This window comes from Chinchilla lanigera, unplaced genomic scaffold (genome assembly GCF_000276665.1).
Source record: "Chinchilla lanigera isolate Chin_1 unplaced genomic scaffold, ChiLan1.0 scaffold00005, whole genome shotgun sequence".
Lineage (NCBI taxonomy): Eukaryota > Metazoa > Chordata > Mammalia > Rodentia > Chinchillidae > Chinchilla > Chinchilla lanigera.
In genome coordinates, this window is record NW_004955406.1 from 38,002,012 (window position 1) to 38,020,885 (window position 18,874).

At 48.5% G+C, this 18,874-nt stretch overlaps 1 protein-coding gene across 1 annotated transcript in view; it reads right to left on the bottom strand.

Moving 5' to 3' along the window:
• The window catches only part of Lmod1 (leiomodin 1 (smooth muscle)), a 45,811-nt gene extending 34,914 nt beyond the window's left edge, over positions 1 to 10,897 (bottom strand). The window contains exon 1 of the mRNA XM_005375196.2: positions 10,389 to 10,897. Coding sequence (XP_005375253.1) covers positions 10,389 to 10,649 — 261 coding nt within the window. The 5' untranslated portion in view covers positions 10,650 to 10,897. The remainder of the gene's footprint in view (positions 1 to 10,388) is intronic.
• Positions 10,898 to 18,874: the final 7,977 nt, after the last annotated feature.

Here is an 18,874-nt window from a genome sequence, read left to right on the forward strand (position 1 = left end):
CTGTACAGCAAAAGAAACAACCAACAGAGTGCAAAGGCAACCTACAGAATGGGAAAAAAAAATTGGCAGCTTTTCCTCGAACAGAGGACTAATATCTACAATATCTAAAGAACTTAAAAAAATTTGACCTCTCTAAATAAAAGACCCAATCAAAAAATGTGTACCTGAAATGAGTAGACATTTCTCAGAAGAAAAAGTACAAATTAGAAATTCCATTCACCTCAGCTACTGCCCTAATAGGTATCCTCCCACTAGAGTTAAGGGCACCATATGATATGGATTCATGCATGCCCATGTTTATAGCAGCACAACTCATAATAGCTGGAAAGCGGGTCAGACGTCCATAGAGACGAATGGATAAAGCAAGTGTGGTATTTGCATACCATGGAGCACTACTCTGCCACAAAGAAAGAGAAGCTTGAGTCATTTGTGGGAAAACGGATGCACCTTGAGATCATAATGGTAAGTGGAACAATTCAGACACACAGGCTTGAATATTGCACGGTTTCTCTTAGGTGAGAAACCCAAAGTATAAGTAAGTTAAAAGCAAAGCAAGATAGGTAATAGAAAACAGAGAGGTAGATCTTTTGCAAATGAGAAGGGGGAAATACCTGTGGGGAGGAGGAAGTGAGAGAGGGGAAGGGACGTAAAAGGAATTAAGATGTGTTATGCACATGTACCAACACTGCGCAATGGATGTGACCATTATGTACTGTGAACACGTATAAATAAAAATGAAAATTGAAAAAAGAACAGACTCTGTTCCTTGAGATCCTTTCTTCATTTGATTTTGTGAAACCACTGAATTTTCTCTTACTTCTCAGTCCATGCACTGGCTCCTTCTCTTCTAATGCCCAAATGTCAGGCTAGCCTTGAGCTCACTTTGTAGCCCAGGCTGGATTCCAAGTTGCACGGCCTTCCTGCCTCAGCCTCCCGAGTGCTGGGATCACAGGTGTGAGCCACCACGCCTGGTCCCTTCTGCTCTTTTTAATCCACATCCATTCCCTAGTTGATCTTTTCCAAATTCATGAATTTAAATATCTATATGCTGAGTCAGGCATGATGGTGGATGCCTGTAATCCCAGCATTCAGGAGGCTGAGGCAGGAGGATCCTTGCAAGTTCAAGACCAGCCTGGGCTACAAGGTGAGCTCAGGTTCAACCTGAATGACATAGTGAGACCCTGTCTCAAAAAGACAATAAATAAATAAATAAATAAATGGTAAGGACTCCCAAATTTAATTTCCTGCCCCACCTTCTTGCTAAGTCCCAGACTCCCATACTACCATCAACACACTATTTCATTGGGGGGAGGGTGCCTAGTAAACACAATAAACTCAATATGTTTAAATCTGAATTCTTCCCCAAACCACTTTTCTCTGCTATGTGCCATCTCAGCAAATCAGGTCAAATTCACCCAACAGCTCAGGCAGGACTGGTCCTCCTGACTCCTCTTCCCCCAATACACCAGCCAGGCCTTCTGTGCTACCTTTAAAATACTTCCTGAACTGTACATGTCCCACCAGACCATCCTTGAGTCCTTTCTTGAGTGACTGGGACACCTTTTACCTGGGTCCCCCTTCTCTTCTTTGCTTACAACCCTGCAGCTTGTTTATCCGAAAGCTGGCAGAAGGGGCCTTCCTTTTTTTTGTTGGGTTTTTTTTTTTTTTGTCTTTTTGAGACAGGGTCTCCTATGCAATTCAGGCTGGCCTTGAGCTCACTTTGTAGCCCAGCCTTCCCTTAAACTCACAACGACCCTCCTGCCTCAGCCTCCTGAGTGCTGGGATTACAGGTGTGCACCACATGCCCAGCTAGAAAGGGCCTTTCAAAAGCACACCTTCGTCCAGCTCCAACCCAACCCCTGCTCCCCCATGAGTTCACCCCACACATGGAACAAATATCCAGACTGCGGGCTGCGGATGGACCTCAGTGGTAGAAGACTTGCCTGTCCCTGGGTTTCACCCCTAGTAGAGGAAAAACATAAAAATCCTCCAAACTCCTCTGCTGCCCTGAGAAGTCCTGCTTTATCTGAACACTGCTTCCTGCTAGGCTCTCAGCTCCTGCAGTCCCCACTGCACTCTCCTCCTGTGTACACGGGCCTGGCCTTCCCTCTGACACTGAACTGCCCACCCAGGGCCTCTGTGCGGCTGTCCCTCTGCCTGGAAAGCTCTTTTTCCACGACTTCCCACGGCTGGCTCCATTCCAAGATCTACTCAAATGTCACCCCTCTAAGCAGTGAAGACCTTGACTGCCTATTGGAAATGGTTCCCCACCAATAGGGTCAGTCATATACCCGTTCCCTAAATGACAGTGCTTTTTTCATAACACATCCATGGTGTGTCTTTATGCTATGTGTCATCTGTCCATGTATGTCTGTACACGGTCTGTTTCACGGAGAATATGTAGGGTCTCCATGAGGCCAAGGATCTTGTCTCTCTTACCACTGCTTCCTACTGGCATTTAGAAAGCAGGTAATACAGTAGAAGTTCACTGAATGCTGTGGTTGGAGGATTGGTGATTCAGTGGGGTCTTCCTCCCTCCTTGTAAATACAAAGCAGTATTTTTCCAATTTATTTTTTATTAAGCTTATGGTGCAGTTTAGGTGTACATAATGATCACATTCATCATGGAGACTTTGTAACTGTACATGATGTATCTTGATTCCTCTTTTTTCCCAATCCCCTCCCCTTCCTTCAATTCTTCTTCCCCTCCTTATTTACAAAGAGTTGTTTCCATTTTAATCTTCTTTTATTGTTTTTTCCCCTTTTCCCTTCCTTCCTTTCCCTTTCCCCCCTCCCTAGTTGCTCTTTATTTTTGAACAATTTCTTGCTATTTCACAATATCTATTGTACATTTTGGTCCTTATTTACTCTCTCAGTTTCTCACACCAGGGAGACAATGTGACAGTTACCCATGTGTGTCTGGTTATTTCACTTAAGAGTATGGTCTCAAGGTGCATCCATTTAGCTAGAAATGTCTCAAGTCTATCCTTCTTTATGGCTGAGTAGTACTCCATTGTATATTTAAAAAACCACATCTTTTTTATCCATTCCTTGGTTGATAGGCATGTGCTGCTATAAACATGGGTGTGCATATATAGCTGTGGCGTGATTTATAAAGCATTATTAATGAATCCTGTGTATATCCAGGTGTGGTGGCACACACCTGTAAACCCAGTACTCGGGAGGCTGAAGCAGGAGGATTGTTGCAAGTTTGAGACCAGCCTGGGCTACAAAGTAAGCTCAAGATCAGCCTGAACTGCATAGTGAGACCCTGTCTCAAAAAAATGAATCCTGTGTATAAAAGAATGAAGAGCCTGAGAGTGTAGCTCCATGGCAGAGCCTTCTATGCTTAGCAGGATTGATGTCTCAGACTCAATCCCCAGCACCACAAAGAGAAGGAGGAGGAAGAAGAGGAGGAGGAGGAGGAGGTGAGTAGAATAAATGGGAGTGAAAGAAAGGGGAAAAAAGCGTTCACGAGTCCTTAGCACTGGGTTTTCAACCCAGCACACTGGTTGGTGACTTATGTGGATCATTTTACTTAAACCTCACAACAATCTCACAGGTATTGCAATTTTCATTTTCCATTTTATAGACAGGAGAACTCGGGTTCAGAAAGGTAACTTGTTCCGGTCAGGTCACGCAGCCAGCAACTGGCAAAGAAGGATGGGACAGGGCTCCAGGCCTGGCTGGCCCTGGAAGAGACTATGCTAAGCCCTGGACTCAATGCCTGGGTGCAAGAGCTTCCTCTGACGTTCTGCCCTGAGGACACTGCACCTCCAGCTCCCCGCTGCTGGAAGACCTGCAGTGGCTCCTGGGGAGGAGAGGCAGGTGAGGGCAGGAGAGGGTGGCGGGTATGGGCCGGGGGCCTTTCTACTCCTAGCTGTCTGTACACAGTGTCCTGACGACCTGGCTCTGGGCTTCTGCAGCGGACCCAGCGGACATAGCTGAAGCCCAGTTCTTCCAAAGCAGCCTTGGCTTTCTGAGACCGTGCTCGGGCGGAAGGTTGCAGACAAGGGGAATTCTCTAGCGCCACAACCTCTCCCTGTTCTCCTTTCCTCTGCCATTCCTGGGGCCCTGCACACTGGGGTGTAAAATAAATTAGGCAGAAACAACAAGAAACAAAGCCACTGGAGCCAGGCAGTTTAAGCAAGCTTTTCCTTCCTCCTTAAAATTAGTTCCTTGTTTTTCTTTCTCCCCTCTCTCTCCCTTTTTCTGTCACTCTTAGAGGTTTTTTGGTTTCTGTCTTTTTTTGAGACAGGGTCTCGCTGTGCAGTTCAGACTTGCTTTGAGCTCACTTTGTAACCCAGGCTGGTCTTGAACTCACAACCATCCTCCTGCCTCAGCCTCCTGAGTGCTAGGATTACAGGCGTGCGCCACCACGCCCAGCTTCCGTCACTCTTTCACTCCCACTGACAGTATTTTTTTAACCCCGTGAGATGAAAGTATTGACTGGCATACTCAAGTATAAAGCCTGAAGAACTTAGCATGAGCAAATTCTCACTTCCCTGACGTGCTGCAGACTTTTAGTACCTTATCTTATTTACTCCTCACAAAAACCCTTCAAGGCTGATTTTTTAAAACCACTTTCCCCCCAGTGTTGGGAATTGAAACCTGAGTTACATTCTGAGCCTTTTTTACTCATTTTGAGACATAGTCCTGCTAAAGTGCTCAGGCTGGTCTCAACTTGCAATCCTACCACCCCTTCTGCTACTCTCCTTGGCCTTGTTCAAGGTTGCTTTTTGCATTCCCCTTAGACAGGTAACAGACGCTCAAGAAGCCCGCTGAGGAGGTGGGACTGATGATGCCCTTGGCACCGGAAGGTGCTCACTGCAGTTAATGTTCTTCGCTTCCCCCAAAAGTTACTCAAATCACTGGCTCTGAAAGCACAGTTCAGACCTGGACCTGACTCCGAACACCTATGGGCTTTCTATCTCGTCAAAGGGAAAGGATACTCTGGGTCCAGACCTCTTCTTTTTGTTGATTATGCCCAGAGTAGTCTAATAAACACAAAACAGCCCAACTGGAAAGGATTGCGTACTATGGGCCAGGAAATTCCTGTTTCTCCAATTTGGCAGGCATGCAAGGAATAGCTCGCCCTCCCCCCACCCCCCGTGCCCCTTCATTATGCTTTGTTGATGCTCCTGTGCTCTCTCTCTCTCTCACACACACACATATACACACACACACACACACACACACACACATACACGCAGAGTGTAGGTCTCATCTCTCTCCTGGGGCACTTCATGCAAGGCTCTGTCCACTCTGGGCCCACCTGTGGACATGCTGATATGGTCTGACGTGGGTACTCCCGTCTCTTGAAAAAACTGTGACCAGGTAGCCAAGTCAGACAGGTAAGACCAGGGCTGTGCCCTCACCTTCCTGCCCACAGTGACTCCCCTCCCGAAGCCTGAAGCCTCCAGCCTCCCACTACGCAGGTCGCAACCTCCCCTCTGCCAGCGGCACTTGGGCCCGCCTTGGAATCATCTCCTTCCTCCTCGCTGATGAACCATTTTACTCTTACAAGACCTCCTTGGTCCTGTCCATCTGAGGGTCCCTCTGGCATGTTCCCAGCCACACTCTTACGCTTGCTGTCCATGGACGAGAAGACCAGTGGCACACAGGGACATGCTGCACAAGGGAGCTACCAATTGCCCCATTTGCCCAAAATTCTTTAAGTTAAATACGTATTATGTACACATGAGAGAGAAAACTTATATGAGTAAGAGTACTGGAGACAAACATCTACGGATCCCATCACCTAGCTTAAGAACAGTCAGCTGCTTTTCTGCATTCTGGGTGCAGGCAGCTGTCAAACTCCAGGGAGGGATTTTACACCTGTCCAGCCCTCTCTGGGTGCCTGTTCTTGCCTCCTGGGGTCAACAGGCCCCCATCACCTCTCCTGCCCTCTCTGCCCTGGCCTCCGGGGCTATTTTGAGTGTGTACCAGTCGGGGTTAATCTCCTTAAGCAGTGAGCCATGCTGCCTGGTGCGCTTCTGACCGGCTGAGCCCTCTGTCTGTAAAGGGCATTCTGAGCTCTGGCTCAGGCCTTCTCAGCCTTGGGGGCCCTCACCCCTGCTGGGACACTAGGGTTCTTGGGCTGTGAATTGGAACCCCGGACTGGTAGGGGAGGCAGCTGCAGAGGCTCAGGCTCATGGTGGGGTGCTGCAGATATGCTTCTCAGATTCACTCCTCCCCCAAGCTTAGCTGCCCCTGGGCCCGGCTGCCTGCAGGTGCTAAGCCTTAGCCCACTGCCCCAGGGAGAAGGAAGAGGGCAGCAGCGGGAGAGGATTTTTCCCAATTGGAAAGGGAAGAGAACACCCGGGTTGGGATCTGGTTCCTGAAACTTGAGCTTAGACAGGCCCTTTAAAGGGAGGGCAGGGCAGTACTGCCAAGCCCCACCTCCTACCAAACCCTAACCCCCTGAGCTTCAAGCAACAAACGTGTGTGTGTGTGTGTGTGTGTGTGTGTGTGTGTGTGTGTGTTTTGAGTGCCGGGACTTTTTTTTTAAGCATTTGTCTTCGGTACCACACAGGCTGGTAAGAGATACGGCCAGGAAAGCAGATGATTACAAAGGGGAAAAGCCGGGGGCGGAGGGGGGTTGCTCGGTGATAAAGTACCTGCTTAATTTGCTGAAGGCTCTGGGTTCCATCACCAGCACCAAAAAAAAAAGGGATATCTTGAGGGTTGCCAAGCTGCTGTTGGAGTGCTCAGACAGGTGCCTGCGTTGGAAAGGCCTTCCGGAGGTGGCGGTGCCTAGGAGCAGCGGGACAGAAATGGCCTGGAAGAGGCCATGGGGCAATATCCACAGGCGGTGGTAATCGATCTGGAAGACCCCTGAAGCGTCCATTCCCCGGAGAGCAAAACAGCCCTGGGCCCTCCCACACTCTAGACCCACTTCCTGACGCCATGGTATGAATCCTCATGGCCAGAAAAGCAGGGCTGATGACCCCTACGGGCCCACTTCCCACTCTTGGTTTTTATTTTTAATTTGTTTTTGTTTTTGTTTTTTTGAGATAGGGTCTCGCTGTGTAATTAAGGGTGGTCGGAAACTCACTATGTAGCCCAGGCAGCAATCCTCCTATCTCAGCCTCCTGAGTGCTAGAATTACAGGTATATGCACAGCTTAAATTGTTTTATGCCAGAAAATTTCAAACATATATACAAAGGTGGAGAAAACAGTTAATGAACACCCTCGTAGAGCCATCACCCAGCGTCAGCAATCATCAACCCATGGTTCTGTCCCCTCTACTCCAACCTCAACCATTTTAAATAAACTTCCTCATCAATTTTTCCACAAATATTTCAAAAGCTGTGTCTAAGAGATAAGCATCCACATGAAAGTATAACTGAATACCGTTTGTATATCTAAAGGTAACTGACAAAAAGCCTTGGTACCGTTTGCTATCTTTCCCTAACCCACGCAGTTTAGCCGTCCCAGTCCTCATGGGGTGGGAGATCAGTCCTCTGCAGATTGTGCCACAACTGCCACTCCTGGAACCACGGGCCTGTGCACCTGGTGACACGTCTCTGGTGGCTCTGTATCACCTGCATGGAGACCCTCCCTGGGTTAGAAGTTCTGCAGAGCAAGGACTGGCATTAGTGCCCTTTTGGCCCCCTAGTAGGGCAGAGGGGAGAAAAAGCATAGATCCTAAAGTCAGGCAGGCCCCTTATTAGCTGTGTTATTCAATGACAGTTATTCGACCTCGCTGAGATTTATTCTCCTGCTCTGTATAATAGGGATGAAAATACCTACGTCCCAAGACTTGTGAGGCTTGAAATAAAAGACAAGGTGGAGGTACGAGGCATATAGAAGGTTCTCGGGAGACGCTCACCTTGCTGCTCCTGCGCGGGCCCAGGGACGGGTCACAGACTGGGTTTGACTACTTCGTGGAGGGCAGGCCGAGGCCAGAGTGTGCAATGGGAGCTGCTGCCACTGCTCCATGGCGTGCTGAGCACCCAGGATTCACCCACTTGCTGTGGCCACTAACTCACGGGCAGCAGTGGCCTCACAGCCCTCGGGGACCAAGGGAAGGGGCAGGCTGGGAAGGACAGAGATTTGCTTTGCTTCGTGTCACCCATTTCTGGGTTCCTTGACCCAAATGAATTCATGATTCCATGGCTCCTGTCTGTGCAGTGCCTGTCATACGCCAGGCTCCATGCTAAGGGCCAAGAGCTTTCCGCATGGAGCGCGTTTAGTTTTCAGCACGAGCCCATGAGGTGAGGACTACTGCCCCTGAGACTTGGATACACGGATAGTACTGTGTATCCGCCGGTACTCACACCAGGTCCTCCCGATAATTAAATTCAAGTCCTTGTCCCACCACCCACTATTTTGTTAATGGTCAAAAGTGGCCACTTTTGGGGGTTCATTCCCATTTCCCAAGATTTACAGAGATGACTTCCACCCACTGCTCAGGATAGACCCTGAACTCCGGGCAGCCCCTGTGCCAGCACAGGCCCGAGGACTGCCGGAGGAGGAGTGGATCCGAGCGCTGTCTCCATGAGGGAAAACTGTCCTCAGTGTGGCTCCTTACTCAGAGGGTGCATGTTCCCCACACACCCACACTGCACCCTCACTCCCTGACTTGGGCTCTGTCTACAGAACCAACGTGGGCATGCAGAGAGGCAGGCAGGAGAGGAGAGGCAGGCACGGTCTTGACAGGCTGAGCAGAAAAGCTGGAGAATGAAAGTTTTAGGAGCCCAAGAGCTGCCTGCCCTCTCTACTCTGTGACCAAGTGCTTGGCGGAGGCTAGGGGTGTAGCTCAGTGGTAGAGCACTGGTCTAGCATGCACAAGGCCGTGGACTTGATCCCAGCACCTTGAAAAAAAAGTGCTGTTCGACTTCAGCCTCCAGAAGCACTGGACACAAGGCAGCCATGAGCCCAGAACATGTATGGTCAGGGTAGGAGGGTCACAGGGGGGCCAAGGCATTTGGTTACATTTCATTTTTTTCTATGTTTCGCAATAGCTAGCGTGAGGTGCCAGACCCTCACAGTAGGGCCCCTCATTTTTTCCCCATAAAAGTTTTGGTGTTTATTCATCATTATCGGAGCTGCACCAGGGGCAAGTGCCTTGCCCTTAGGATAGTAATTCCCAAGGCCCTGGCTTCCCACATTCTCCCTACTTCTTGGCAAAGCCTTAAACAAAGGTGGAGACAGGTTGCATGGACCCTCCTCTCCCTCCTTCTCGTCTCCTCCCTACTTTCAAGGATTTAAGAACTTGGAGCCCTGTCCACCAGCATGCTCTGAGCAGTGGTTATGTCCCTACACAGACTTTCCACAGAAGCTTCAGGTGATTACATTCCTGCCTTCTGTCCTCTGTGGGAATGAACATGTCATCTGAAGTTCAGTGCCTCGGTTTCCACAGAAGTGAAGCAAAGGATCGGAACTGAGCCTATAAACTTTTCTTGTAAGAATTCACACATAACGGCTACTGTACAAGAGACATGGCTGAGAATGAGAACAAAGGCATAAAATAGTTTCCCCACTGGACCCTCTCCCATGGACAGTGGAACCCCACAAAGTCACACTCAGAGTCTGTCCTAGTTCGTACAGAGGAAGCGCAAACATGCGAGCGATTGTGAGGAAACTGCACACCCAAGAAAACAGAAAGAGACTGGGCTGCAGCTCGTCCTCGGTGTGGGCCAGTGCATCCGACATCCCTGCTTTCCCCTCTCTGTTGTCTCCTTCTGGGATCTCTCCATCCCTAGCAAAGTGGCCTTGCGAGCTTGTAAAGGACTCAACGCCAAGAGCATCCACTAGCGAGTGGGAACGGATGAAAGGAGGAGAAGAAGGAAAGACAGACTTCGCTTTCCCTGGGAACAAAATGGAAGCTATCAGGTGAAGACATGTTCCAGCCTGCAGACGTCTGCCTACACCCCCGCCATCCCATCGCTTTGGGAAGCCCACCTCCCCCTACCCAAGCCCCTTCAAGTGCTCCATGCGCTATGAGACGCCCCTGAGGTCAGGGGGAAGTGAATCCTTCTGCCATAAGGCGGGTTTAGCCCTCTATTTATGGGTGACTGGCAGGAGACTGCCAGCGTCATTCTCTCCTTTTGCCCCTCCCCACTACAGGATGGGATGAATTTAATGGAAAAAACAGAAGGCGGGGATCAGGATGGAGTTCACTTGACCAGGAATGCTTCAGGGACACTGCCCAGCTTCCCCTCCACTAGAAGCCCTATTTGAGTCTGTGGGATGCTGTACTTCCATGTACCATGCAGCTTTGGCTTACAGAGCAGAAATGAGGAGCAAGAGGTACACACCGCTGGTTTAGTGGATTAAAACCAGTCCTGTAGCACTTGGCCTTTTGCCAGTGAGAACTGTGCTCCTAAGGCAAGCAGCACCCTAGCCATGGAGTCAGCTCCCCCCCAGGTGTGTCACTCACATCCATGGACATCTCCCTCTGGATCAGCTTCTTGGTCTCCTTTTCGCAGAAGTTGAGCATGGCTTCCCGGTTGTACAGGCCCGTGGACTGTTTGTCCGTCTGGTTCCTCTGGCGCAGTCCCACAGGGATGCTCCCGTCTGGGTCCACCACATCCAGCTCCTTCTCCAGCTCTTCCATCTCCTCAGGAGACAGGGTGGACAGCAGACTGTCAATGTCAGGGTCCTCACTCACCTGCCGGCGGTACTTGGCTACCTTGGACATCTTGGCAAGATGAGCTGCGGCTTTTGTGGGACAGTGGGACAGGACAGGAGCTGAGCAGAAGTGCAGAGTGGCTTGCAAGGGAACCCCCAGTGGGTCAAGGACTACGGCTCCCTGGCCCTGCCCTGCGCTGCCACAGGTGCTCAGTGGTCGCGGCAGCCGTGCTGCAGCCCAAGGCTGGTGAGCCTTGCCGGGTAGAAGCAGTGACCAATAAGCCCGGACAGCTGCCGGCCCGGAAAGGAGAAGCCAATCCCCACGCTGGGGGCGGGCCTGCCTCACTGTCAGAGCTGTTTGAAACTTGAGGACATTCCAGGGAATCTTGGAGCGCTGCGTGACCAAATTTAGTACAGAACAGTTTAGCCTTTTAAAGACAAGGGGGCCACGCAATGAGAAAAAGATACAAAAATGCAGGGGCTGGCAGAAGCCTACCATGGCCTCGGAGAGCCAGGAAAGCAGGACCAGGGCCATGGGGACTGTGAACTAGCCAGCCCAAGGCATGCCTGTTCAAGCACAGTTTACTTTTCTGTCACCGGGTGTATGTCACTGTGGCCAGTGCATTGCTCATTGACTTCTTTCTACTGTATTTGGTAATGTGCCGGGGGACGCCTAGGCTTCCAGCCCCAGGAAGACACTCAGTGCAAGATGAGGGGCTGTTCTTCCTGATCTCCGGCCTACCTATTCTCTTCTGCCAAGGGCAATCTGAATACTAGCATTAGCATCAGAGGCTCCAGAGAGAGAGAGAGAGAGAGAGAGAGAGAGGGAGAGAGAGAGGGAGGGAGGCTGTGCATCCAAGCTGAAACCTGCAAGCTGTCTGAGGAAGAGTGTAGGATCTGCAGGAGGCAGGAAAGTCTTAAAGGCTGTAAATTTTGGAAGGCCCCAAAGCTCTTGGGAAGAGGAGTCCAAACCTCCCTCGGTTCTCATCTGCTCCCTCCTCCGCTGGGCATCTGCAAGCCAGGCCTCCCCTGGGAGCACTGGGAAGGAGCAGAGGGGTCACTCTTCACGCCAAAGTCCAGAGCACCATGTAGCCTGTCTATGGGGAAACACAGTCCTGGGCCTTTGGGACATATACTATTGCAACAGGTCTGGCATGTTTCAGAGAAGGGCTTTTCACTGCTCATCCATCATGCTGCCCTGCACAAGTCACAGTGACATTCAATCTCCTGTCCCCCTCCCTCTTTGCCATAAAATCCCTTCCAGAAGCCCTGGTGTAACCCATCAGGGTAGATGCTTCGATCTTTCCTGGCATCTTTCCATCCTAAGCCAGAGAGAGACAGTCACTTGATCAGCATCTGCCGGGTCCGGGGATCATCTGGGACTAAAACTTGGCCATGGTATTTAATGCACACAAGTACAGCTTTACGTTGAGGCTGAGGTGGGGCATGGTTTTGACTAGTGGGACTGGAGGATGGAAGTGAGGTAGGAAGACCAGAGTGGGAGGATGGGAGCAGGGGTTAGAGAACCCTAGGAGTTCTATTTTTGTTTGTTTGTTTGTTTTTTGAGACAGGGTCTCACTAAGTAGTTGAGGCTGTCCTCAAACTCATAGCAATCCTCCTGCCTCAGCCTTCTAGTGCTGCGATTATGGATATGTGCCACCACACATGGCATTCTAGTTTTTTTGTTTTTTTTTGTTTGTTTGTTTCTGTTTTTTGAGGCAAGGTCTCACTATGTAGCCCAGGCCGGCCTCGAACTCACAGTGACCCTCCTACCTCAACCTCCCAAGTGCTGGGCTCTCAACAGTCCCCAACATATCATAGGTACTCAATAAATATATGCTTACTGATTGACCAACACATGATGACTGATTCCTGAAAATGAACTAGGACCCAGGTCTGGTGGCGTATACCTATAACCCCAGCAGTTGGGTGGCTGAAGCAGGAGGGCCACCATGCCTGGCTCCTAGTTCATTCTTAAGAGTCAGCCGTCATATGTTGGTCAGTCAGTAAGCATGTATTTACTGAGTACCTATGATTTGTCAGGGACTGTTGAGAGCTAGAGATGTAACTAAAGATATAAATCCGTGTGGTCCCTGCCATTTTGGAGGTTATTAAACTAATCACTTCAAGCAACCCATTAAATAATTAAAAGTCCCCAAAAGTCCTCAAACGAGAAGTACAAGGGCTCTAAGAGAATACAACAGGGCCGGGGGTATAGCTCAGCAGCATAAGTGCTTGCCTGGCAAGCTTGAGGTCATGAGTTCGATTTCTGGTACCAAAAAAAAAAGAGAGAGCGAAAACACAACAGAGGAGACTGATCGCAGCGTGGTCACCCAGGTGAGGGCTGTGCTCTGGAGGCCAGCAGACCTGTACTGGGTCACAGTACTGCTGCTTACTGTGCACATGACTTTGGGGAAGTCACCTTCTCCTCTACACTTGGCTTCCCCATCTGTAAAATGAGAATGACACCTGTTCCCACCTTGTAGATTGTTGTGAGCTTTAAATTGTCACGTGCGTGAAAACACTGACCTGATATAAGGCAGACATGTGCACACTGACTGATACACTTATTAGCAGTTCATGTAATTATTTTTTTTGTTTGTTTGTTTTGTTTTGTTTTTCTCCGGTACCGGGAACCGAACTCACGACCTTGCGCATGCCAGGCAGGCGCTTTTGCCGCTGAGCTAAATCCCCAGCCCCTCCTGTAATTATTTGTGCTTTCAGCCTGGGTGGTTTTCTTTCCAGCCCACTTTTCCTGTCCTCTTTTTCTCTCTCTCTTTCAATATACACATGTGCACATGCACGCGCGCCACTCATTCAAGCATTTACTCAGATACTACTATGTACATATAGTACACTGCCAGGTAACATGGGGAGAGGGATACAAAAATAATTACAACACTGTTCTTCTCTTTAGACTGTATTATTAGCCGGACGTGGTGGTGCATGCCTGTAATTCCAGCACTTGGGAGGCTGAGGCAGGAGTGTTGCAAGTTTGAGACCAGCCTGGGCTACAAAGTGACCTCAAGGCCAGCCTGAACTGCATAGCGAGACCCTGTCTCAAAAAGACAAAAAACAAAAACAAAAACAAAGAAACTATATTATTTATTGAGGCAAACGTGGGTCTACTGTAAGGCAAAGGAAAGCAAGCAAAACAGGTATAAAAGATCACTGAGAACTATTTTGTAGACAATAATATGTAAAATGATAACCATTGATAATTTCCTACCATTTTGTCTGTAATTTGCTAAGTCCCCCCTATTATTATGTTATCCTTCTTTTATTCTTTAAAATTTAAAAAAAAAAAAAAGATCACTGAGAGCCTAGTAGAAACCACATTGTTTGTTTGTTTGTTTTTGAGACAGGGTCTCACTTTGTAGTACAGGCTTACTTTGAATTTGCTTATGGATAACCCAGACTGGCCTTGAACTCACAGTGATCCTCGTGCCTCAGTCTCCTGAGTCCTGGGATTGCAGGCAGTGTGCCACCCTGCCTGGCGGAATCAGGGATTCTGGCTTGGCCTATTCCTAGAGAAAAGCTAACATCACTGGGGCTAGAGAAATGGGGAGAGAATGAAAGGGAAAGAGGCTCCAAGCCCCAATCAAGATGCTTAGTGGGATGGGGAAAGGGCAATAAAGGCCCATAACCACTTTAACTACTGTCTAGTGGCTCTCCATAAGACCACATGACCCCAGGCAAGTCACATTTTCAAGAATATAGGGTGGCAGTATAGGGTAGCAGGTAAGACTACAGGCTTTGGAGTCAAATGATACGGGCTCAAATCTGAGACCTGTGACCTTGGGTAAGTTATTTAACCTCTCTAAGCTATAGGAAATGGAATATGAGGACATTAAAAAAGTATTTACCTAAGGGCTAGAGATGTAGCTCAGTGGTATGGCACTTGCCTAGCGTGCACAAGACCCTGAGTTTAAGTCCCAGTACTACAAAAAAAGTATTAAACTAAAGAAAAAAGAGTACCTACTCAGAGTTATGGTGTAATGAAGTATGTTAAATAAGATAATGCAGGCAATGTGTAACAGCTCAGAATTACAACAAGCATTATTGTGCAAAATGTGACTTCTGCATGCATGTGTACATGCGTGTACACACACACACACACACACACACACACACACACACAGGTGCAGAATGGCTAAAGCGAGGGCCAGGTTGTGTGAGACCACAAAAGAGAGAAGTCGTCACACTGACTCCCTGTGAGGCGCTGGGAGGTGTCTCTAGAAGAGTGTCTCCAGGCTCTGTCCCGGAAACCAGCCCTGGCCTGGCCCTGCCCTCCTCAGCCGAGCAGATGCAGGCAGAGGAGGGTCTGGCACAGACACAGGCCAGACTGACGTCTTCCTGAAAGGAGAGCCAGCACAGGAGAAGTGGTAAGAGATTACCTTTACCAGCCTCCTCTGGGCCAGGCCAGGACACCTCTGCCTACCAAACCGTGCCCATCTCAGGCGAGCCCCAAGCCCACGAGCTGGCTGAGTCCCAGCCTCACTTATCTGGGTTTCTCGGTGAGTCCCAGCCTCACAATCTGAGTTTCTCGGTGACTCGGACCAGGCAGGACTGGGGGATGTGGAGCCACATCCATGGACTGTCCTCCTGCTAGTCAGGGACGTGTCAGGTGCCAGGAGCCTCTAAGTTCACACCTACTGAATGGCTGGACGGTGCAGATTCTGAAAATGTTCATTCCCATCAGTACCTGGACCACAAGTGGTTCCAGCAATAGTCCCAGTTTGGGCTTAGAACACAAGCTTTCAACAAATGCTCTAGAGTAGTGAAGCACAGTTCTACCGCCCCTCACTCCATGGCCTCAAGGACTTTCACTGCTTTCTTTTATCATTCCTCTGTGTCACTGAACATTCCTTCAGTGAAGGCCACCAAAATCTCTTAGGCTTAAGACTCACTACAGGGCCAGGTGTGGTAGTGCATTCTGTAATTCTAGCATTGGGGAGGCTGAGGCAGGAAGGCTGACAGTTTGAGGCAAGCCTGGGCTACATAGCAAAATGTGGTCTCAAACAACAAAAACAAAAACAAAAAAACAACAAAGAAAACCTCACCAGATGAGAGTGTATCTCTTCTTCCAAAGGTTTCTTTTTTTGTTTGTTTGTTTTTCTCTGGTACCGGGAACCGAACTCACAACCTTGCGCTTACTGGGCAAGCGCTTTGCCGCTGAGCTAAATCCCCAACCCCCAAAAGGTTTCTTCACTCAGCACCCTGGAAATGGATTTGTGTATGTGTGTGTGTGCTCATGCTAAAATGCTCACTTAGACACATCCTTACATAATATATTTTGGATTAATTTACTTTCTATCTATATTTGTTTAAATATCAGCATTTATTGACCATGATAGGCTCTACACATTAGAAAACTAATGTGGGGGGGTGGGGATTGAATGCAGGGTCCTGCACATGCTAGACAAAACATCCTACCACTGAGCTACAGCCTAGCCCTTTAAAAACTTTTGTCTTGATATAGAGTCTCACTAAGTTGTGGGTTTTTTGCGGGGGGAGGTTGTGTTTTTAGACAAGGCTTTGCTATGTAGTTCAGGCTGGCCTTGAACTCACAGCAATCCTCATGCCTCAGCCTACCAAGTGCTGGGATTATAGGTGTGTGCCACCATGCCCAGCTAAATTGTCTTGACTGGCCTTAAACTTTCCTTCCCATCTCAGCCTCCTGAGTAGCTCCTGATCACCATGTGCAGCAGAAATGGTTATTTCTGAGGGACAAGTGACACATTCCTCTAACAAATGTTAAATCCTAGGCTTTCCCAGTCAAAAGGTGCTGTTAAAAGACAGCAGGAAGTGGGAAGTCTGAGAATGCTTGCCGGCCACTTGAGCACGGTCTCCCAGCACAGTGCACTCCTTTAGGGTAAGGAATGTTAGGATGAAGTCGGCTGGGTAACTGGCACGCACCACATGGAGGGTTTGGACGTCAGCCTTGTGAACAGAAACTCACTAGGACGGCTAATTTTATGTCAACTGGAGTGGGCCACAGGGTGCCCAGATTAAACACTGTTTCTATCTGTGAGAGTGTTTCTAGATTCAAATAACATTTGAACAGGCGGACTCAGTAGATGTCCCTCCTGATGTAACTGGGCAGGGCCCAATCCATTGAGAGCCAGTGCAGAACAAAATGTGCACAAGACCGAATTCTCCCCACTTTCTCTGCCCCCCTGCTGGCCTGGAACACTTCACCTCCCCTTTGCTTGCCTTCAGAATAGGATTTACATCATTGGCTTCCCAAGTTCTTGGGCCTTTGACCTTGGATGAAATTACATAAGCAGTTTTCCTAGGTCTCCAGCATGCAGATGCAGATCATGGGACTCCACAACCTCCATAATTAAGATGAGTCAATTCCTCGTTATCTCTCTCTACTATTTACTCATTCTCCGGAGAACTCTATTTCTGGTGATTGAGTCAAAGGAACTAAGCTCACAAGAGGCAGATGCATACACCAATTTTTTTTTGGCTTTTTTGAGACAGGGTTTTACTATATAATTCAGGTTGGCCTTGAACTCACAGCAATCCTCCTGTCTCAGCCTCCCAAGTTCTGGGATTACGGGTGTGCATCACTACACCTGGTACATAAATAAATATTAACTGCCAAGTAGACAAGAATAGTTCTGAGGGCTGGGGATTTAGCTCAGCGGCAAAGCACCTGCCTGGCAAGCGCAAGGTCGTGAGTTCGGTTCCCGGTACCAGAGAAAAAACAAACAAACAAACAAACAAAAAGAATAGTTCTGAGCACAGGCCTAGGCATTCACTCCTATATAGTAATCTATTCAGAAGCCAAATAATAATCAGAAGATTACTTAATAAACATGGAATAAGAGCTTTGACTAACAATGGAAATATGGAATAATAATTGGCATAATAGATATAGAATAAGATTGCATAATAAATATGGATAACAGCTTGAGCTTTTGAGGTCAAGGGAGAGCAAAGAGCTCTGACAAAAAGCTCTGTCAACTGAATGCTACTTAATTTGTCTTCAACTGTATGAAACTCAGGAACTACACAGAGATCCTTCAAGAAGCACAGGGAGGTATCTAGAGCTAAGGGATATCTCATGGTCCCTGATGAGACATGAAAAAGAATCCTTGCCCCATGAGAGTTGAAATCTCTAGTTATTGAAATATTTATGCCATCAGGTCTGCAGTGCTTAATGAACATCAAATTCTTGCTGAATTTCTCCTTCTGGGCTCCATGTTGCCCCTCCCCTGCATCCCCTCTTCAGCCTGTACACTAACTAAAGTGTTCTTAATCACAGTCACACAGACCAAACAGGATTTCTCGAATTTACATATTCAAATGAAATGAGTCATTTGAACTGTTGTTCTTACACACAAGACACTTTCACTGATGATCTTTTGTGCTCTGGAAGGCTCAATTCACCTGCTTACCTTATTTTGAAGTGTTTAGAGGGACTCTCACCTTCACTGCAGTCTCCTACTATTTATTACATTGACTTTTCCGTAAGACTTTTCCACATATTTTAAAAACAAAAGTGCATAATGAAGAGCCAGGTGTGGTGGCACACCCCTGTGATCCCAAAACTCTGAGACTGCGGCAGGAGGATTGTGGTGAGTTCTAGGCCAGTCTGGGCTACATAGTGAGACCCTGTTTCAAAAAACAAAACAAAAAAGTTCAAGAGAGGAGAGGAGTTCTCTTCACAGTCATCACATGATTGAGTTTTCCTAGCTCTGAAAAGGGGCAGATGGGTCCCCATCCCTTTTAGTCCCTTTTCTCTGGACAGTACATCCCTCACACCATCTGGTGATCTGGGGGGGGGGGCAGGGGGCGGCGCAGAAGAGGCTGTGGAGTCAATGTCCCTTAAAGCGAGGGCCTTAGATTGGTCAAAGTCCTCCAGATGCTACAAGTAGCTCAACATTTTTGAGCATTTACTACATTTCCAGGCTGTGATCATAAGAGTCGGAGACCTCAGGGCTTTAGGCGGTTGCTAGGAGATTCACAGTTCATGACAAATTGGGTAGCATTAATTCACAGTAGATCGCAAACATACTTTTAAAAAGTGAAAGAAACGCACAGAATTTAAGAAGTTTGTTGAGCCCCCGCGAAATAACATCAGGTTTATCTCTGGCCTGGAACCTCGGGGGACTGAGAAAGGCTAGCCCTGTCACTTGGTAGCTCCCCGCCCACACAGCCCAGCTCCCAGCCTTTGAGGACACTGGCGAGGCCAGTCCCGTCACACTCTAACCACGCCCCTCGACTCCTGGCTCCCATTGGCTGCAGGGAAAGCGGCTAACCAATCCCCACAGACCTTAATGA